The 23,388-nt window shown below is 35.2% G+C and overlaps 1 protein-coding gene across 1 annotated transcript in view; it reads right to left on the reverse strand.

Annotated features, from left to right (window-relative positions):
- Positions 1 to 23,388, reverse strand: part of EXOC5 (exocyst complex component 5) — a 71,278-nt gene that overhangs the window by 8,482 nt on the left and 39,408 nt on the right. Inside the window, exons 8-15 of the mRNA XM_003794405.3 lie at positions 22,879 to 22,923; positions 22,633 to 22,773; positions 21,275 to 21,357; positions 20,028 to 20,237; positions 17,892 to 18,039; positions 14,976 to 15,084; positions 10,280 to 10,400; positions 9,032 to 9,118 (exon numbers count right to left, since the gene is read on the reverse strand). Coding sequence (XP_003794453.1) covers positions 9,032 to 9,118; positions 10,280 to 10,400; positions 14,976 to 15,084; positions 17,892 to 18,039; positions 20,028 to 20,237; positions 21,275 to 21,357; positions 22,633 to 22,773; positions 22,879 to 22,923 — 944 coding nt within the window. The remainder of the gene's footprint in view (positions 1 to 9,031; positions 9,119 to 10,279; positions 10,401 to 14,975; positions 15,085 to 17,891; positions 18,040 to 20,027; positions 20,238 to 21,274; positions 21,358 to 22,632; positions 22,774 to 22,878; positions 22,924 to 23,388) is intronic.

Consider the following 23,388-nt stretch of genomic DNA (forward strand, 5'->3'; position numbering starts at 1 on the left):
TAATCTGTAAACATCACACTTACTTGTTTCAAAATATATCACAGTGCTATAGTAATTAAAACAGTATGGTATTGGCATATCAGACAAAGGGACCAATGAACAGAATTGAGCACCCAGAAATAAATCCATGCATGTATGGTCAACCGATCTTCAACAATGGTACCAAGGACAAAGTTAAAGGATAGTCTCTTCAAATAAACAGTGCTAGGAAAACTGGATATCTACATGTATAAAAATGCAATTGTACCCTCATACAAAAAAATAAAATCAACTCAAATGGGTTAAACCTAGAAATATAAAGCTATTAGAAGAGAATAGGGAAAGACTCTTTTTTGAAGACAGGATCTTATTTCATTGCCCAGGCTAGAGTGCAGTTGTGACATCAGAGCTCACAGCAACCTCAAACTCCTGGACTCAGGCAATCTTCTTGCCTCAGCCCTCCAAGTAGCTCAGACTACAGGCATATGCCACTTTGCCCAGCTAATTTTTGTGTGTTTTCATAGAGATGAGGTCTCACTATGTTGTTTGATCTGGTCTCAAACTCTTGGCCTCAAGAGAGCCCCCTGCCTTGGCCTCTCAAAATGCTAGGATTACAAGGTATAAGCCACTACACCTGGCAAAAACAAAGCTTCTTGACATGGTTTTGGCAAAGATTTTTTGGATATGACGCTAAAAGAACAGGCAACAAAAGCAAAGATATAGAAGTGAGATTATACCAAACTAAAGAGTTTCTGTACAATAATGAAAACAACAGACTGAAGAGATAATCTACAAAATGGAGCCAATGTCTAAAACTTAAAAGGAACTTGAGCGACTCAATAGCAAAAACAGATAACATAATTTCAAAAAGCACAAAAGATCTGCACAGACATTTCTGAAGATATGTAAATTGTCAACAAGTATTATGAAAAAGTGCTCAACTGCACCACCATCAGGGAAAGAAAATGTCACTTCATACCAGTTAGGATGGCTATTTAAAAAAAACAAAAAGGCAAGAAGGAACCAGTGGTGGTGAGAATGTGAAGAAAAGAGAACATTTATATACTGTTGGTGGGAATGTAAATTGTACAGCCATAATGGAAAGAGCATAGAGATTCCTGAAAAAGTTAAAAATAGGCATATCTTATTTCCTTGTGCTTTGCAGATACAATGTTTTTTACAAATTGAAGGTCTGTGGCAACCCAGCATTGAGCAAATGTTATTCATGGCATTTTTCCAAAAGCAGGTGTTCATTTTGTGTTTTGGTAATTCTCACAATGTTTCAAACTTTTTCATACTTTTCTTTTTTGGAGACAAGAGTCTCATTTTGTCACCGTTGGCAGAGTGCTGTGGCATCATAGCCCATGCCCAGCCAACTTTTTCATTCTTGTTACATCTGTTATGGTGATCTGTGATCAGTGACCTTTGGTGTTATTATTGTAATTGTTCAGGGGTGCCACAAACCATATCCATATAAGATAGTAAACCTAATGGATAAACGTTATGTGTGTTCTGACTGTTCCACTGACTAACCATTCCCTTCAACTCTCTCCCTTTCCTCAGGCCTCCTTACTCCCTGAGACACAACAATATTGAAATCAGGCCAATTAGTAATAACCCTACAATGGCCTCAAAGTGTTCAAGTGACAAGAGTCACACATCTTACTTTTTTTTTTTTACATATACATGTGCTTATTAGGTTTCCACTATTTGCCTTCACAAAATTAAAAAGGCTTAAAATTTAGCAACAATATTTAAGATAAGGAATAGAAACAAAAACCTCATAAAGAATGAATGAAGATAAATACATTCAAAAAAGAAATCAGATGATTGCTGCAATGAAGTATTAAGCAATAATAGTAATGCAAAGAAAGTAACATTTGCATTGTCAAATAAGAGTATGTCTGTTATAGAATGCTTTGACTCTGAGGTTCAATATGGAGTCATGAATTAACTTCTTTTTTTCCCCCAAAGTCTCAAAAAATAGACAACTAATATTTATAAATAAAAATAAAAGATAATTTCAAAAAACAGATCATGCTAAATCTTATAGATGATAGATAAAGAATACTTCAAAATCATTCTGCTTAATCTGGATATACTTGATATTAAAACTGGAAAAAATATATTATTATAAAAGGGAAATTACAAACAGTTCACTTTTAAATGAGGATGCTAAACAACCTATTAACAAGTTGAAGGAAAAAGTAATGTTTAAGTATGTACTTTAGTCAAAATCTAATCCAATTTATGTGAGAATTAGGCACTATTTTTTTTCTTGTCCTTAACCTCACCCTCTCCCAGCTTCTCAGTCTGCTTTCCCCTCCCCCTATGCCCCACCATGTCATTAATTGTCATTATATAGTCCTCATATCAAAGTTGAACACACAGGATTCATACTTCTCCATTCCTGTGATGCTTCACTGAGAATAATGTGTTCCACCTCCATCCAGGTTAGTACAAATGCTGCAAAATCTCTATTTTTTTAATGGCTGAACAGTATTCCATGGTATACATATACCACAGCTTGCAGATCCATTCCTGGGTTGAAGGGCAGTTAGGCTGTTGCCCATTGTAAATTGGGCTGCAATAAACAGCTTAGTACAAGTCTCTGTATAATAAATATTTTTTTCCTTCTGGACAGGTGCCAGTAATGGAATTGCAGTATCAAATGGGAGGTCTAGGTTGAGTTCTTTGAGGTTTCTCCATACTTCCTTCCAAAAAGGTTGTACTAGTTTGGAGTTCCACCAGCAGTGTAAAAGCGTTCCCTTCTCTCCACATCTGCACCAGCATCTGTAGTTTTGAGATTTTGTGATGTGGGCCATTCTTGCTGGGGTTAGATGATATCTCAGGGTGGTTTTGATTTGCATTTCTCTAATAATTAGGGATGATGAGCATTTTTTCATGTTTGTTCGCCATTTGCCTGTGTTCTTTAGAGAAGGTTCTATTCATGTCTCTTGCCCATTGATGTATGGGATTGTAGGCTTTTTTCATGTGGATTAATTTGAGTTCTCTATAGATCCCAGTTATCATGTTTTTGTCTGATTCAAAATATGCAAATATCTTTTGCCATTGTGTAGGTTGTCTATTTGCTTTGGTTTTGTCTCCTTAGCTGTACAGAAGATTTTCAGTTTAATTAAGTCCAATTTGTTTATTTTTGTCATTGTTGCTATTGCCATGGCAGTCTTCTTCATAAAGTCTTTCCCCAGGCTGATTTCTTCCAGTGTTTTTCCTATTCTTTCTTTGAGGATTTTTATCATTTCACACCTTAAATTTAAGTCTATTATCCATCTTGAATCAATTTTAGTGAGTAGAGAAAGGTGCAGGTACAGTTTCAGTCTTTTGCATGTGGATATCCAGTTCTCCCAGCACCATTTATTGAATAGGGAGTCTTTCCCCAGTGGATGTTCTTGTTAGGTTTATCAAAGATTAGGTGGCTGTTAAGTTGGTGGTTTCATTTCCTGGTTTTCTGTTTGATTCCTAACATCTATGTCTCTATTTTCGTGTCAGTACCATGCTGTCTTGACTACTATTACAATCTGGTATGGTGATCCCCACCCCCGGCTTTGTTTTTATTGCTAGGAACTGCCTTAGCAATACAGGGTTTTTTTCTGGTGCCATACAAAATGCAGAATCATTTTTTCCAAGTCTTGAAAGCATGATGTTGGTATTTTAATAGGGATGGAGTTGAATCTGTAAATTAGTCTGGGAAATATAGACATTTTAACAATGTTGATTCTTCCCAGCCATGAGCATGGTATGTTCTTCCATTTGTTAAAGTCCTCTGCAATTTCTTTTCTTAAGGTTTTGTAATTTTCTTTATAGAGGTCCTTCACCTCTTTTGTTAGGTATATTCCTCAGTATTTCATTTTCTTTGGGGCTATGGTAAAGGGAGTTGTGTCCTTAATTAGCCTCTCACCTTGGCTGTTGTTGACATATACAAAAGCAACAGATTTGTGGCCATTGATTTTATATCCTGAAACATTACTGTATTTTTTAATGACTTCCAAGAGCCTTGTGGTTGAGTCTTTAGGGTTCTCTAAGTATAACATCATATCATCAGCAAAGACGGAGAGTTTGACCACTTCTGTTCCGATTTGGATGCCCCTGTCCTATCTAAATGTATTGGCTAGAACCTCCAGCGCTATGTTAAATAGTAATGGTGACAGAGGACAACCTTGTCTGGTTCCAATTCGGAGACGAAAAGCTTTAAGTTTTATTCCATTCAGTAAAATATTAGCTGTGGGTTTGTCATAGATAGCTTCAATCAGTTTAAGAAATATGCCACCTATGCCTATACTCCTCAGTGTTCTAATTAGAAAAGGATGCTGGATTTTATAGAATGCTTTTTCTGCATCTATTGAGAGGATCATATAGTCTTTGGTTTTCTTTCTGTTGATACGGTGAATAATGTTTACAGACTGTGTATATTAAACTAGTCTTGCATCCCTGGGATGAAACCTACTTGATCATGATGCATGACTTTTTTGATAATAAGCTGTAATCTATTGGCTAGGATTTTGTTGAGGATTTCTGCATCTGTATTTATTTAGTGAAATTGGTCTGAAATTCTCCTTTTTAGTTGGGTCTTTTCCTGGTTTTGGTGTCAGAGTGATGTTGGCTTCATAGAACACGCTGGGGAAGATTCATTCCTCCTCAATTTTTTGGAATAATTTCTGCATTATAGGGATAAGCTCTTCTTTGAAGATTTGATAGAATTCTGGTGTAAAGCCATCCAGACCAGGGCATTTTTTTGTTGGGAAATTTTCTATTGTTTCTTTGATCTCAGTGATTGAAATTGGTCTGTTCAGGAGCTCTATTTCATCTGGGTTAAGTCTAGGGAGAGGGTGTAATTCCAAATATTGATCCATTTCCTTCACATTGTCGAATTTCTGGGCATAAAGTTTCTGGTAGTATTCAGAGATAATCTCTTGTATCTCTGTGACATCAGTTGTTATTTCCCCTTTATCATTTCTGATTGAGGTTACTAAAGATTTTACTTATTTCTAGTTTTAGTCTGGCCAAAAGTTTATCTATTTATTTTTTCAAAAAACCAACTCCTTGCTTCATTAATTTTCTGAATGATTCTTTTATTTTCAATTTCATTACTCTCTGATTTAATTTTGGAGATTTCTTTTCTTCTGCTGGGTTTAGGTTTAGATTGTTCATCTTTTCCCAATTCCATCAGATGGCTTGTGAGTTTGTTGATATGCTCTCTTTTTGTTTTTTAATGTAGGCTTCTGAAAGTGATAAGTTTTCCTCTCAGGACTGCTTTTGCTATATCCCATAGGTTTTGGTAGCTTGTGTCTTCTTTGTTGTTATGCTTAAGGAAGTTAATGATTTCCTTTTTTATTTCTCCCTGCACCCGACTGTCATTCAGCATAAAGTTGTTTAACTTCCATGCCTTTGTATGAGGTTGAACGTTTTTCATGGAGTTGAGTTCCACCTTTAGTGCCTTGTGATCTGAGAAGATGCAAAGTAAAATTTCAATTCTTTTGATTCTGTTGAGGTTTGTTTTGTGTCGTAGGATATGATCAATTTTAGAGAATGTTCCATGGGACAATGAGAAGAATGTACATTCTTTATCTTTGGCATAGAGTGTTCTATATATGTCTACCAAGCACAGTTGTTCTAGGGTTTCATTTAAATCTCTAGTATCTTTAATTTGTTTGGAGGATCTGTCCAGCTCTGAGAGAGAGGTGTTAAAGTCCCGTTATTATGGTGTTACAGGGTATCATATTGCTCAGACTAAGCAACATCTGTTCAAGAATCTGGGAGCATTTAAATTGGGTGTATAAACATTTAAAATTGAAATTTCTTCTTGTTGTAATTTTCCCTTGATCACTATGAAGTGACCATCATTCTCTTTTTTGACTTTGGTTGCTTTAAATCCACATGTATCTGAAAGTAAGATTGAAACCCCTCTTTTCTTCTGAATTCCGTTTACCTGAAAAATTAACTGCCAACCCTTAACTCTGACTTTTAATCTGTCTTTTGTTGCGAGGTGTTTCCTGCAGACAGCAAACAGATGGCTTATGTTTTTTAATCCAATCAGCCAATCTATGCCTCTTCAGTGGGGAATTCAAGCCACTGACATTGTGTGGTAGCGTTCTATTCAGCTTATTTTGTGAAAGTCCATTGCTTAGTTTTGTCTTTTCCATCATTGTAGAAACTAGGTTCTGTCCTTTAATTTCTGGGTGTTTACTTTGCTGGAGGTCCATTGTGATGGTCAGTGTGTAAAACAGGTTAAAATATATCCAGTATTTGGAAATACTGAAATATACCAAGTATCCTGGTCTTGTGGCAAATTTCCTCAATGTTTGCATATCAATAAAAGATTTGGTTTCTCCATCAATTTTTAAACTTAACTTAGCAGGATATAGAACTCTGGGCTGGAAATCGTTCTGTTTAAGTAGATTAAAGCTAGATGACCATCGTCTTCTGGCTTGAAAAGTTTCATTAGACAAGTCCACAGTCATCCTGATAGATTTGCCCCTGTAGGTCAGTTGGCGCTTACTCCTGGCAGCTTGCAAAATCTTTTCTTTTGTCTTGACTTAGATAGTTTCATCACAATGTGCCTTGAAGAAGCTCTATTTGACTTGAGGCAACCAGGGAGCCAATATCTCTCTGAAAGGAGTATGCCAAAATCTTTGGTGATATTTGGGAAGTTTTCATTTATAATATTCTCTAGAATGGCTTCCCTTCCTCTAGGGCATTCTTCTTCCCCTTCTGGGATACCTATCACTTGTATGTTTGAATGCTTCATAAAGTCCCACAATTCTGTTAGTGAACGTTCTGCTTTCTCTCTTCTTTCCTGCCTCTTTAACTATCTGAGTTATCTCAAAAGCTTTATCCTTAACCTCTTAAATTCTTTCTTCTGCTTGACCTAATCTGTTGTTGATACTTTCTATTGCATCCTTAAGTTCCCCAATTGACTGCTTCAGTTCTTTCCTTTCTATATTCTTCATATCATTCATCTCTTATTTGATACTGTTTTTGGATTTCCTTTTGGTTATTTTCCACTTTATCAGCAATTTCCTTCATTGTTTTCATCATCTGTATTCTAAATTCCCTTTCTGTCATTTCTAACATTTCTTTATAAGAGGAATCCTCTGCTGTAGCTACCTCTCAATCCCTAGAAGGGGTTACGCTAAACTGGTATTCCATGATGCCAGGATTTTTCTGCTGATTCTTCTTCATGAGTGCTTTCTTGTATCTACTTTCTTACCCTAATTGTCCTTTCACTTCTTCTGGCTCTTTAAGTAACTCTGCCTCTGGCCTAAAGTTTTGATGAGTCCTTTTGGTACAGAACCAGAAGGATGAGAAGATTAAAGAGCAAGAAGGGGAAAAAAGATTTAAAAAAGAAAGAAAAAAGAGAAAGAAGAGAGGGTGAGTAAAAGGAAATATTGGCAAAAAGAAGAAAGGCACCGAAAGAAGGAAACAGGAGTAACATAGGTGCATAGTAGGGTACTATGACCCAACCTTAAAAACCCCCCACCTCTGGGGGTGCTGGGGATGGGTGGTTCTCTTGTGGTCAACGGCTCTTTGCCAGCCAGATTAGACACAGTACTCCATCTCCACCAGGTATAGAGGAAATACAAAAATACTATAAATCAAACCAAAACAAATAAGCAAAAACCCTTATGGGATAAAATTGGGGAGAAAAAAACAAATAATAGGGGCAGAAACACTGACAAAAATGAAATTCTAATTGTTAAAGAAGACAAAAATAGAAGCTTGTATTTAAACTAGAATAGTGGAAAAAAGAAAGAAAAAAGAGCAAAAAGGAAAAAAAAAATTAAAAAATGTCAAGGAAAAATGTTGAAATTAAGAAAAAAGAAAGAAAAAGAAAAAAAAAACCCAAAACCAAACAACCAAGCAGTATATATATCCTGCTGAATGTTGTCCAGGCAACAGGTAATATTCTGAGGTATGAGATGTAGATCACAATATTAACACAGCTGTTCAACATGGGAGACTGGAGGTCTCTGCAGGTCTCTCAAACCCCGCAGGCTTGGGAGTCCAAATGTCTCTTTAGCCCACTTAAAAGACACTCCAAACTATGAACCTTGGCCAAGCAGAAGCTTTCCAAGCACTTATCATTGGGATCTCTCCTGGCATGGCCTCCCACTTATCCAGTGTGCCAAATCCAGACTCCCCCTATGGCCCTGAGGCCTGCGGCTGCTAATCTGCCAAACACTTGGATCTCCACACTTCCCCAGTGTCTCAGTCCCTGCCTTTAGGCAGCTCAGGCACTAATTTACTCAGCTAAGGTCTCCTGGATGATTCCCATGCTGCAACACACAAGGGCAGCTCCCCAACAGTAGCTGTGTGGGTAGCCCACAGCTGAACGATATTAGCTCCCCTCTGGCTCAATGGCTCAGTGCCAGGCCCCAGACAATGCCCAAAGTCGTCCACACACCCACCCAAGATCCCCCAAGGCAGTTCAATGGAGTGCCCAAGTCCAAAAAAACCAAAACAGCCCACAGGTAAGGCTATGCCTGCTTGCAATCTCATTGTTACTCAGCTGCCATCTTGGAAGTCAACATCACACTTTTTTTTTTTTTTTTTGAGACAGAGTCTCACTATGTCACCTTCAGTAGAGTGCAGTAGCATCACAGGTCACAGCAACCTCCAATTCTTGGGCTTAAGCAAGTCTCTTGCCTCAGCCTCCCAAGTAGCTGGGACTTCAGGCACCGGCCACCACACCCAGCTAGCCCAGGCTGGGTTCAAACCTACCAAACTCAGTGTATGTGGCTGATGCCGTAACCACTGTGCTACAGCGCCGAGCCAACACACATTTTGCATTTTAAATCAGTGATGAAGTTTAGTGAGGGAAAGCATGTCAAAAGCTGAGACAGTCCACGAAAAAAACTTCAAGATCAAACAAAAATAATATTCTATTAAGAATGAAGGCAATATACAAAAATAAATTATAGCAGGACCGCGAAATTAAGACAAAATTTTTTCTTTGAAGATTATATGCATGCTGCTATGATATAATGTTTTTCAATTTTAAAAAAAGGGGAAAAAAATAAAACCAGCAACTTGCCTATCAATGCCAGTATCCAATTTCATCTCCATTTGTTCAATTATTTCTTTTTTCTTTTGAAGGCATTCAGATAACTTAGGAGAAGAGCTATTGTATATTTTAAAAGGAGAGAAAATCACATTAATAGCCTTATAAATTCTAAAACTTTTCATATATTCATAAATACATGTTAATTTGTTCACAAATCCAAGAAGCACATAATTATTTGGCATTCATTACACCCAATGTATCACAATAGTCACATGAAACAACCAATTAAATACAAGAAAGAAAAAGATTTGTTATTCTGATCCCTAAGGAGACATCCCCTAATTATGTGATTTTGAAATTGTTGAGATATTTGGTTTCCTTTATAAATAAATATCTAGTATAATAAGAAAAGTCATAGGATAATACCAGAGTCTTAAGAATGCTGTAAATTATTCTAATTAAAATTTGGAGGCTAATAGCCAGTCTAGTTGTATTTAACTTTCCTAATTTTAAAAATACCTGACAATCATATTTGTCTTCTGAGTGCTACCAAATGTCAAAACACCAAAAATAACAAGTCATGTGCAACCCTAATTATGTGACTTCTCCGGTGTGTGGACTAACAGCTCTTTAAAAGTAAACTCCTTTTTGCCAAATCTACTCCATAGATTGAAGATCTGGTGGTAAGCCTCCATAACAGCATAATATTTTCCCTTTTCAAAGTATCATAAGTGATTTTGAAACAGCTTCTGGACTAGTCTTGGCATATCAGTGTTATGACAAAATGCCAAAAAATTTATGTGATTATTTTTCTTCTTCAATAACAGTGCTGAAAAGACAATTTTTCAAAGCATGCTCACATATACATTATTTTTCATATGCTTAAGAAAGTTTACATAAGTTGATATGTGCCTCATCAAAATCTGTCTCAGAAAATTATCTGTGTCTTAATAACAAGTAGACTGTGTCTGCTGAATCTTTTGAAGTATGTCATATTTGCTGAGTGTCACTATGGAGGTCCTCTTTCATAACAGATTTCAGTTTTAGGTTTATGACAGATTAAGTCTTTTCAAACATACTGAAATTAATAACACAGTAAAAAAAAAAAAAACAGAAGGCAAGAATGAAGAAAAAGAACTTTTACATTTTATTTCATACTTCTTTCATACTGCTTTTCCGGTATGACATTTTTATAAACATGTCCTACTTTTAAAAATTTAATTAAAATCTATGTACAGTATTATAGCAGTCATCAAAATGTCAATTAATTTGACTAACCTTATTAGTGGCATAAGGTGATCATTAAACTGCTTGTCAAAAAGATGGAAAATAGTATTGGCCTGCTGCACAACATCCAAAAAATAGAGATTTGCATTCCTAGAGTCTGAAGAAGGAATTCCTAAAATAGGAAAGCAGACATATGTTAGAATTATCCTTGAAGAAATTCATCTTGGCAGTAGAAGAAAAGAATTTGGTTTTACATACACATGAGTAAAAGTAACTTCTGTTTTACTAAATCAGCAATGATTTTTATGGAAAGAAGAGGAAATACATAAATAAGCATGGGGTTAATTCATATATTAACAAAACTCACAAAGTTTGGTTCTTAATTTTTCACCATCTTCTTAACCTTCATGATTTGCTTAAATTCAAAAAAAAAAAAAATTAGGCTCCTACCCTTTCCCAACCCAGTGATTCACATGAAACATGAATACATTCTTACCATTTTCCTTTCCCTTTCTGATAATACTTATGTTTTTTCCTTTACTTTTTTTTTTTTTTAATTATTTTTATTTTTGTTTTAGAGATGGGGCCGTTCTCTGCCACCACAGGTGGAGTGTGGGAGTATGACATGGTTCACTACAGCCTTGAACTCCTTGAATTCAAGTGACTCTTTTGCCTAATTCTGAGTGGCTAGGACTATAGACTTACGCCACTACACTGGCTAATTTTTTATAGAGACGAATTCTCACTCTGTTGCCCAGGTTGGTCTCAAATGCCTTAGCCTTAAATAATCCTCCTGCTTCAGCCTCCCAAAGTGAAAATAACTTTTATGTTGGTCTTCCTTATCAAGTCTCTTTATGTTTTATCCTATATACCACTGCCATAGTAATATGTCTAAATTTATACATTTCACTCATCCCTAGGTCTCTCCACTATTCTCTAAAAACTCAAAATCTCCTGATTTTCAGCAAGGTAATGCAGCCACTACATATTCTGACCTCAAAATGTCAGTTGACCTCTCTACATTTCAGTTTCCCAAGATGAACTCAAAGGTTCCCTATAGCTCTAGATGGTAATTTCTCTAGCTAAACTTAAAAGATATAAGAGACTACGAAAAATGTTCATAGCTAATGAGAAAATATAGGCTAAATATCTAAAGTTCTTTATAGGATGATGATTTTTTTCCAAATCTAAACTATGTAAAACAAAGACAATTTTTCTCCCCAAGATAAAATTACCAGTTAAGAAAACTATAGTTTCTGGCTTGGCGACTATGGCTCAAGGGGCTAAGGCGCCAGCCACATACACTTAAGGTGGCGGGTTCGAATCCAGCCCAGGCCGCCAAACAATGATGGCTGCAACCAAAAAAAATAGCCAGGCATTGTGGTGGGCGCCTATGGTCCCAGCTACTTGGGAGGCAGAGGCAGGAGACTCATTTGAGTCCAGGAGTTGGAGGCTGCTGTGAGCTGTGATGTCACAGCACTCTACCCAGGGGGACAGCTTGAGGCCCTGTCTCAAAAAAAAAAAAAAAAGAAAAGAAAACTAAAGGTTCTGGTACAAATAAACTTACAAGAGAAAAAATATATACATTTAGAAAATGTTAACCTTTGTTATTAATGAAAAACGTAACTATTAAGGCAATATTGATTTTTTTCTTTTTTTGAGACAGAGTCTCAAGCTGTCACCCTGGGTAGAATGCCGTGACATCACATCTCACAGTAACCTCAAACTCTTGGGCTTAAGTGATTCTCCTGCCTCAGCCTCCCAAGTAGCTGGGACTATAGGTGGTCCGCACAATGCCCAGCCATTTTTTGGTTGCAGTTGTCATTGTTGCTTAGCAGGCCTGGGCCAGGTTCGAACCTGCTACCCTAAGTGTATGTGGTCGGCACCCTGCCGACTGAGCTACGGGTACTGCCTTGATGTATATTTTTAATCACTAAATTAAAATTTTTAAGGAATACTCAATAATTACAGAAAAACTGAAACACACCTATAGGCAGCAGCAACAAAAATTGGTAAAGGAAAAAAATCTTTAGAAAATGTTTATACCAAGAATAAAAAACAAAAACATTATATACCAAAATTTTTAAATTTTATATGCACATGCACACACACACACAAAAGCTATCTTACACTTTCATTGTGGGATTTTATCCAAAGAAAATAAATCAAAATAAGGAAAATACTTTAAGCTCTACAATGTTCAATGTGGCATTATTTATACCATTACCAAAAACCTGAAAAGATGTTAAGATGTCCAATAATGGGGAATAATAACCTTAGATGTACACAATATAATTTTATAAAATCATTAGAAAGAACAACAGTAAATGCTAATTAAACAGCTGCATGGAAAAAAACTTAAGAATATGAGGAATCTTCCTATCCTACAAGGAAATTTCTTAAGCCTTTCCAAATTGAGAACAATGCCATTAAAATGAAGATGCCAGGTTTCCAGGCTAGCTAAATAATAAATCCTACATCCCACATAGATATAAATTCATGTTACTTTATTATCTTCACATCTTTGAGGTATCACACCCATACAAATCACCATATTAAGTCATTTGCGAATGGCAAACATTAAATACTTGATGTCAAGGGTCTGCTCTAATTAAGCCTTAAAAAATGCTTATCCATGCCATAAGAGTAGCAGTGTGAAAAAAATGGGTAAGAAAAACCAGTTAACTAAAGTGACTGCATTGTGACTAATTTTGGTTCAATATAAGAAACTTTGCAAAATGTTACAGTCAATAATGATTTTGAGTAATCTATATACTTCCTAGATGCTCAAGTACAACAATGAATAAAACCAACAAAATTCCTACCCATAAGAGTTTACATGTTACTGTTTCTACATAGAACTCTTTCTCCAAATATTCAATCTACTCTTTCACTTCATGCAGCTCTCTGGTTCGTATGTCTCCTTTGAGAGGCCTTCTCTAACAACCCTTTCAAAAAAAATGCCTTTTACCCTTGAATCTTCCAGCTCCCCATTATTATTCTCTATCCCTCACCTACTTTTATTTTTCATTTATCTATCTTTTCCACAAGAATGTAAAATGCCATAGGTATAAGAGTAAGCACCTAGTATGTATTAAATGAATGAATTCTGGTGAGTGTAGGCATTAGTAGATAAAAATTTCACTGTGGTTTTAGTACTACAAAAAAGTTACTACAGTGGGGCGGTGCCTGTGGCTCAAAGGAGTAGGGCGCTGACCCCATGTGCCTGAGGTGGCGGGTTCAAACCCAGCCCTGCCCAAAAACTGCAAAAAAAAAAAAAAGTTACTACAATGATGGGATAATGAGTTACTGGGCTGGGAGAGGAGGGTGTCTTTGGCTAGAATGATCAGGAAAGGCTTTTTTAAGAAGATGACATCTTAATTGAGATCATATGGTTGAAAAGGCAGCCATGAGAAGAGCTGAGGGGAGGGGATTTGGGGAGTGGGGAAACATAATTACAAATAGCCTAAGTGAGGGGAAAAAAAAGCCAAAGTGACTTAAACAGTGAGAGGAAATGAAATATGAGATGAGGATGAAAACCTAAGAGGGCAGACCAAAAGCCATGCTTTTCTAAAGAGGGCTGGTTTCCCTCTAAGACTAATAGGAAGCTACTAAAGGGTCTGAACTAGGGAAATAATTAAACTGTCTATTAAAGTCAGTAATACAGGGATCACTTACAAGTAGATAAATAAAATGGAATTTAAAACTAGGATGTCATCAGTGGAGATGGAGAAAAGAAAATGAATTTGAGTTATGTTTGGAAGTATATTCATGTTGTCAATGGGTTGACTGTCAGGGTTGATGCAAAGAAAGAATTAAGGTAAACTCCTAGCTTTGAATGAAACTTGAACAATTAGTAAATGGCAATGTCTTTTTTATTTAATTGACACATATTGGTAATGTCTTTTCACAACATGGGAAAGAATGGGAGATGAAGAAGTTTAGAAGGAAGATAAGAGTTTCATTTTGGATATATTAAATTTGAGTAGGCAACCAGATTAATGACACTCGAATACAGGACATTATTAACACTCCTGACACTATTAATAGTAAGTCCAAAAGAACAAAAGCTAAGAAAAATATACCTTTCCAGGTTATCATTATTATTATTATTATTATTATTTGAGATAAAGTCTCACTCAGTCACCCTGGGGTTTAGTGTCATGGCTTCATAGCTCAAAGCAACCTCAAACTCTTGTGCTCAAGCAGTATCTTGTCTCAGGTGCCAGAGTAGCTGGGACTACAGGTGTCTGCCTGGCTAGTTTTTCTATTTTTAGTAGAGATATGGTCTCACATCGCTCAGGCTAATCTCAAATTCCTGAGCTCAGGCAATCCACCTGCCTTGCCCTCCCAGAGTGCCAGGATTACAGGCATGAGCCACTGTGTCTGGCCCAGATTATTTTCTAATGTTTTCCTTTCTAAACCTTACTTAATTCCCCAAACAATCGTTCTCATCTTCACTTCTGTTCCTTGACAATTTATAATTTAAAACAGTATATTAATATTACATATTGTGCCACACATTGTAGTGATTTACGTAGCTTATTAGTTTACTCTGCTGGTTGTAAATAAGAGAACCGTTTTGTATAGCTTTTAATACCTAGGAATCTTTTCATGATAGAAGCATTCATTGCACTGAACCGAATTTCACATGCAAAGATGATTACATATAAAACAACATTATGCATATACTTTAGCCAAGCGGGATGAAAGGAATTTAACACAAGTGTAACACAAATATACTTACCAGCAAGTCCTGTTTCCAAAGCATAATCAATATGCTCAATACATAAAAATTCCACAAGAATGGTAAAAATTCTAAAGGCATTCCTTGGTAAATCAGAAGGATCAGAGAGCTTTAAAATAAACAAAAAAATCACTCAGGACTATCTTTTTAAAGTCAGATTTTAACAATCAATTTTGCGTAAGACGTAATATTTCAGGTACATAATAACTCACATTTCACCCACCCCCAACACACACACACAATAAAACTCCGTATTTTTCAGTAATTCTTCTGACTTATAGAGTAGTGTTTCTCAAACTTGCATTGTAATCTATTGTGAAATCCAAGTAACTTTCATAAAAGACACACACATATGCACGCACACAAACACACGTATATGTGGTACATATAATGTACACACTGGGCTACCATGTAAAAAGCATTTCTCACTGCAGGCCTGAACAAATAACTGGTGAAAGAGTACTTACGGGTACGTGAAAAGATGTTCAATATCAATCATCATTTCATTAGGAAAATGAAAACTAAAACCATGAGCTATCACTACACATGCTATTAGTTTAGCAGTTTAAGAAATACTAAATGATCCAGTTGCATCATTACTGTCTTTGAGATTTATTCATTTTGATACTTGTAACTCATCATTTACTGTATAGTTTTCTACTGTATAAACAATATCAGTTTATCAATTCTTTTTTTTTTATTAAATGGTATCTGTATACATTAATGCAAACATGGGGTACAGTGTAGTGTCCTCATATACATTTTGAAATACTTTCATTAAGCTGGTTCACATAAATTTCATGTCATTTGCATAGTCATTGTGTCAAAACATTTATATTCTAGTTCTAGAAAAGTTCACCCTTGTTAGACAGAAATATAGGTGATCTTTCCGGTCACCCTCCCACCACCCAGCCGCCCTTCTCCGCTCCCCTTCCCCTCCCCCTCCCCATATTCTTGGGCTAGAATTAAGTTGTATCTTTCATTTGAGAGCTATAAATTAGTTTCATAAAAGGGCTGCGTACATATCAATTCTTTTTGACACTGAGTTTGCTTCCAATTTTTCACCATAACAAGTTATGCTTCATAAATGTATGAGCTTCTCTAAAAAACTGCCAAATTACTCTTCAAACTGCACCAATTTTTACTCCCCTTAGAATTCCTACAACTCCACTTCATTACCAATACTTTATCATCACACTTCTTACTTTATGCCAACCTAACGAAAATGAGATGGTATAATATTTCCCTATTTTAACTTTCATTTCCCTATTGGTAAGATTTAATATTGCACTGGTAATATACATTTTCTTTTTAATAAATTGCTTATGTGTAGTCTTTATCTTCTATGAATTTGTTTACATACATAATTTATATTGATTTACTGTCTATCAATATAGAGATCATATACATCAATGTAAATATGTAGATTATATGCATCAATATAATTAAAAAGTTAAGACTGTCCCTCAACTCTTACTTCCACTGTTTAAGAACTTCATCTATAAAACAACCTTACAGGGTTGTTTTAATGACTAAATGAGCTGATACATGTATGTAAAGTGCTTACAATAATGACTGGAAGACAATATGTATTCTAAAATTATCAGCTACTATTATTTATTTATTATAATCTTTTGCTAGCAGTACTGTTTATGAATACTTCGTCACACCCTGTGACTTACCTGTTTACTTTGTTTAAAGTTCTGTTTACAAAAAAAGGGAGGAAAAGTGTACTTATTAAGGAAAGAAATTCTAAATTTTAATGGAGGCAAATTTTTCCTCTTTCCCTTTGATGTCTACATTGTTAAATACTGTTCTTTCCTTGAAGTGTCATCTCTTGGTGAGAAAGGTCTCAACTTCCTTTTCAAATCTTTTAATCATGCAGAAAGAATTTGATCTTCTCTACTTTAATATATAGTTATATTAAAATTTATTCTTAATTATAAAGTAATTATGTTGTCTAATAAAAGTCCTATATAGAGGGTGGCACCCCCAGTGCGTAGGGCGCCAGCCACATATACCCAGGCTGGTGGGTTTGAACCCAGTGTGGGTCAGCTAAACAACAATGACAACTGCAACAAAAAAACAGCCAGGCATTATGGCAGGCACCTGTAGTCCCAGCTACTTGGGAGGCTGAGGAAAGAGAATCATTTAAGCCCAAGGGTTTGAGGTTGCTGTGAGCTGTGACATCACAGCACTCTACCGAGGGTGACATAGTAAGACTCTGTCTTAAAAAAAAAAAATCCTATATAGAACAGCATATTGAGAATAAATTTTAATTACAAAAAATCAAATTTTAGTTAAAAAAATTTTATTACAAAAAATATTTGTTGGGCAGCGCCTGTGGCTCAAGGAGTAGGGCGCTGCCCCATATGCCAGAGGTGGTGGGTTCAAACCCAGCCCCAGCCAAAAACCAAAAAAAAAAAAATAAGAAGAAGAATAAAATAAAATAAAAATGATATTTAAAAAAAATATTTGTTCTTAACTAACGAGATTTATATCTTAGTATAAATAAGGCAAAACGTAAACATAAACAACTATATACAGTCCCCACCCTATCTATGGGTCCTGCATCCATGGATTCAATCAAATGCAGATCAAAAATATTTGAAAATAAAAAGGGACAGTTGTGTCTGTCCTGAAGATGTACAGACTTTTTTTATCTTGTCATCATCCCTAGTTGTAACAACTATTTACACAGCATATACACTGTGCTAGGTATTATAAGTAATCTAGATATGATTTAAACAAAGTGTACAGGAGGATATGCATTGGTTCGATGCAAACACTACACATTTTATATAAGGGACTCCAGCATCCATGAATTTTGATATCCACAGGGGGGTGCTGGTGCCAAATCCCCCCAGATACCAAAGGACAACTATGTATATAGAATAAATTTACAATCACTCTTACCCTGTGGCATCTTTCAAAGGCTTGCTTGGTTTCTTGTAAAAGATTAACCACCACTTCCTGGGATAGAAAAGTTTCCCCATGAGTGTCGATACTTGGCCCTAGTGGTAAGTTGGTGCGTTGTCTAATTCTCTCTTTCAAATCTTGAATACTAGTACATCACACAGACAAATGAAAAAAAAAAAAAAAAACCAAAAAAACAAAATACTTTACAAGAGATTTCAACTTCAAGTATTCTCAATCTTAGTGTATATATATATATATATCATATATAAAAATGAATAGCCAAGAGATCTAAATTCAAATTCCAATCACTACTTTTGTAAACCGAAGCAAGCCTTGATCTTTAAATAAGAGATTTTCATATGAATAATTATCAGATTTTGGACTTAAGATCTTTAAAGTCCCCTTCAGCTTTACAATTCTGACCTAATAGCCAAAAACATTGGGTTTCCTCAGGAAATGAGCTATTCCAAATAAGTTAACATGTCAAATAGTTAAATGGTTCTGTTTAAAATCAAAAACTTAAAATTTTAATGATTTTTAAAATATGTTTAATTCTTTAAACACATTACACATTTCTTCACCATCTTAAACAACATATATTAAACACAGCATAGCTTTCTGAATGACCAATGGTTATGTGAAACATTTCTATATGGAGTATCTTCAGGTTAGACATTTTTTTGCTCCTAGAATACATCACTCCAGACTACTGGAATTCATTTTTTTTTATTTTTTATTAAATCATAACTTTGTACACTAATTGATGTATTTATGGGGTTCAGGGTACTGCTTTGATATACAATGTGAAATGCTTACATTGCACTAAAGTAACACATCCATCACAATTATGCTCATTTCTTAATAGTTTTGAAATGTACCACTGCATCATGCACATTAGGTGAGGTTCCCCCAAATACCCTCCCTACTCTCATATCCGCCCCCCCTCCTCTTCCCTTCTACTTTCTGGACTACAGTTATGTTTTGCCATTTGTATGAGCGTATAGGTGGTTATATACTGATTCACAGTAGTATTGAGTACCTTGGATACGTTTTTTTCTATTCTTGAGAAATGGAAAAGAATATAAGATACTAAGAAGAATATGTTCCAGCTATACCCATGTAAACATAAAAGATGTGAGGTCTCCATCTTTTTTATGGCTGCATAGTATTTCAGGAACTCTTTTTTTTTTTTTTAATTTCCTATGATTGCTCTTTAGTTTTTCTCTTCCCTTCCTTGCTACTACCTTTCAGATCTTACTCCTAATTATAACTTCTGATTATTTGATACACAATGAACTGGAAAAAAAGAAACTGGGTTTAGATACGTATGTGGACTCTGGACCAGGGGTGTTCAATGTACAGTCTATGGGCTGCATGTTGATTTTGTGAGGATATTTTTTGCTTGTCTATGGTGTTGGATATCACAAGAAGTATGCACAGACCTTTTATTTTTGGCTAATCAGCTTTTGTTAGTGTTTGTGTATTTAATGTGTGGCCCAAGACAACACTTATTCTTCCAATGTGCAGCAGAAAAAAAAAAAATTTGGACATCCTTGTTCTGGACTCTGGTGATATGGCTCCACAGAAGCCATTCCTTCTCCTTCTACAATCAACCAGGTTCCCAGGTTCCAGGTAGTTAAGTTCTAGTAACTGAGATGCCAACAATTCTTATAGCAAGTCATTTCCTTGCAGTACATAAATAATTGTAAGCTTTAAGGTATTCATTTAATAGCTGTATGCCAAAGTCATTGAAAAGAATCATCAGTACAGGGTACCTAAACAGTGAACTGTTTGCTTTTTATTTTTCACATTTGCAGCAGTAACAAAAAAAATCACGTGCTTCCTAGTCAATAACCTAGAATAATTTACTCTTTATATTACTGGTATTGTTTCATAGTTTTCAAAATTAATTTTTTTATTGACAAATATCTGCTTTATATTTTAATCATGTTATGTTAGGTCCTTTTAACATGTTGTTTCAAAGTAGAATTTGATCAATAATATAAACAATCTAGGTTAAATGAATTCTTGAATTAGAAAATTGTAATGACAGTCAATATTTGGTAAGTTTGCCCAAATATAATAGTTCTTAATATTTTCAGCTTTAACCATAATATTTAACAAAATACTCACCCTCCAGTGCCAATAGATCTCTTTTGGTGGTTTTTTGAATCATAATAGCGCTGTAGGATCATAGCACTTCTGCTTTTCAAATATCCAGTCTCCACCTCAATATAGTTCTCCAAATAGGAAATGAAAATGGATTTGATAAGCTTAGACAAGAAAGTCTGTTTATCAGTACCTAAATTAAACTCCATCAACTTGCTGGAAAGATTGGTGGTTCTTTTCATGGAAAAGGGGGAGAAAAAGATTAATGTATATTTTAGGCATAGTAATACTACTGAAGAATATAGATTTTTTTACAATGTGATTTTGACAACTTATGTTAAACCACCATTTCTGAAACCTTGGAAGAGTACTTAGGGTGCAAACAGCATCTATATAAGGTTATAGAGAGAGTAGAGTAGAACACTACAAACAACATTATGGTTTTGAGAACTGGCATAAAGCTCATAGAAGAAACTGTGAGACAATGAACTAGTCCAGGAACAGCAATAGGAGCAAATCGGCCTAACATATGCTCTAATGCCATTCCACAGCTGTCACCCAAAACAGAGTACTGAGAGATCTACTCTCTGTTCACCCTCTTTCTTCTTTGACTATGTGGACTATCCTCTAATTTTCTATTTCTCATTGTTTGACACAGTGTTACCATAATGTTGTTGACATGGACTTCCTCATTATAGTAACTTTAGAAATACCTTCTCCCAAAATGAAGACACTGAAGAACAGCAAGAGAGTTGGAAAAAGTCAAGGGGGGATAAAAAAACTCCACAGGAAACTTCTGAGATGATCTAAGAGTAACAGTGCCATTTACAAAAGCACAAGACAATTCTTCCATCACACTTTAGGCTGAAACTGTTACTTGTTAAGAATATGTCTCTTTCTTCTATAATTTCTAAAGGTTTACTGCAGATAAATGAAATTATACTAGTACTTAGAGAAGAAAATTAGAAATAGTAAACTAGCTCAGAATTGGAATCAGAAGCAAAATTCTTGAATCTTAGTTTAAACAAGATAAACAAGATCTTATGTTTCATTAAAGTACATTAAGCTAAGAATAATATCTAATTCCTCAGGTTAATGTCTTAAGAATGCTATTCTTGTACAACACTAGTTTATATAGCCACGCATTTAATGCTAAAAGGTATATGGCTATCTGACAAACTGTTATTCAAAAACACCTAAATACATCCCCATTTTCTATTAAAAAAATAAAAAATCTGAGATCTATTATTTTCTAATAATTAAAAATATACCTTGTATACAGATCATAGAGATTTTTGAGATACTGCTCTGCATCGGACTTCCTACATTCTTCTAACTGGTCTTTCACAAAACTCTAAAAAAAAAAGTCAACATTCTGTTAATATTAAATTCTATGAATTTCTCAAGATATTTTTTTCCTTTAAAAAGCACTCTAGTTTTGAACTTTTCTGACTTAAAACCCAATCAAAAGATAATGCATAGAGAGCAATCCAATTATAAAAAATAAAAAAATAGGTTTTTTAATTTTACCACTTCTCATATTCACCTGTACAAGATCTATGTCAGTTCTTAGAAATAAGTATTACAAATTTAGAAACACTAGGCTTGGTGCCTGCAGCTCAAGCCTAGGTGCCAGCCACATACAACAGAGCTGGCGGGTTCAAATCCTGCCAAGGTCCACTAAACAACAATGACAACTACAACCAAAAATAGCCAGGCGTTGTGGTGGGCACCTGTAGTCCCAGCTACTTGGGAAGCTGAAGCAAGAGAATTGCTTAAGCCCAGGAGTTAGAGGTTGTTGTGAGCTTGTGATGCCACGGTACTCTACTGAGAGTGACAGCTTGAGGCTCTGTCTCAAAAAAAAAAAAAATTTAGAAACACTAAAATTGGCCTATCTTGCTTCATGAGATACATCAAAATCAAATATAAGAAAATAAAACTTAGGCTACCACAGAGTCAATTCCTTAGAACAGTATTTCCCAAACTGTGGTCTAAGGAACATTAGTGTTCCTTGTAAAATCAATAGTCATTATTCCATCATAGGATTTTGTGAGCAGTAAATGCTGTATAGCACAACTTCACCTCTAGAGAATCACAATACACACAACGACCTTTAAAGACTTCAAAAGTCCCAAATTGTCTTTAAAAAGCACTTACTGAATGTTATTTAATCTACTGATAAACAGTTTAGGAAATGTCTGACAACGTGCTGGCATGGAAGTCAAGGTTGTAAACAAAATTTCTGTTTCCTTTTCATATTAGTACCATATTATAAAAAACATTTCTACAGATTGCACTTGTAATTCTTGTTCAATTTCATAAATAATCAGCTACTGGTGAAGGCAAGGACCAAAACCAGAAAAATCCAAGGCTACTTTACCACAATACATTACCACTACTGCTGCTACAAATGCTGCTAATGCACATGCCCTGGTAACACTCACTAACTAGCATCTTATTCTTGGTGAGTAACAAACCATTTCTTTTAAACCAGTCCCTTTCCCCTAAACTAGAACACTGCTCCTAGGTCACTATGTACATAAACTAAATTTTTAAAAATGTTACATAATAGGGGAAAAAATCACAAATTGCCTTAATAATTACTTAATTTGTCACTGTTTAAAATTACCTGTAGTTTGATTTCAAATACATTTTGAATAAGTTTAGCCAGTACTGTTTCTGGATTACTAAAGATATCTCCAACTTGCTTGTTCACTCGCTGACAGAGCAGTGCAGCATCTTCAAATATATCACTTCTCAAGTAAGCACCCTAAACAGCAGAAGCATTGTGCACAGTGAAAATATAATTTCAAAAATGATTTTAAAAGACAAATTAACATAAAATGAAATCCAGTAAACTGTATTGTTATGTTACCTCCTGGCACTGCTTTATATAAACATCAACACAATGGGAATAACCCTGCAAAGAAGAAACACATTCTTATCATTCTTATTCACTTAAGAATTGAATTCCAGTTCAATAATAATAATAATAATCTCAATAAAAGAAGTGTCTGTTATACACAATAAAGCTATGTCTATGACCCATTGAATGCCAACAATAATTGTTATACTTAAATAAAATTAACTGTAGAGACCCAATGACTTAATTAGTCTAAGTCTTTTCTCATTCACTTTCTATGATGAAATTTAGCAGTTGGTTTATATCCTTGTTGGATTTTCAATGGAAAGAAGAAGGGTGAGATATAACTGGATCCCTTACAATAATTTTTGCCCTATGATCATCTAGCTATCTCCTTCAACTCCAAAACTCACACACAAACTGATACAAGGTCTTCAGAGAAGGTTTTACATATATATGTTTCCTTCTTTCCTGTCCTGGATTTAAAGCATTTGTGTTCCCTTATAAGAATCTGGACAGAGG

Source organism: Otolemur garnettii, unplaced genomic scaffold, assembly GCF_000181295.1.
Source record: "Otolemur garnettii isolate 467f Iridium unplaced genomic scaffold, OtoGar3 scaffold00081, whole genome shotgun sequence".
Lineage (NCBI taxonomy): Eukaryota > Metazoa > Chordata > Mammalia > Primates > Galagidae > Otolemur > Otolemur garnettii.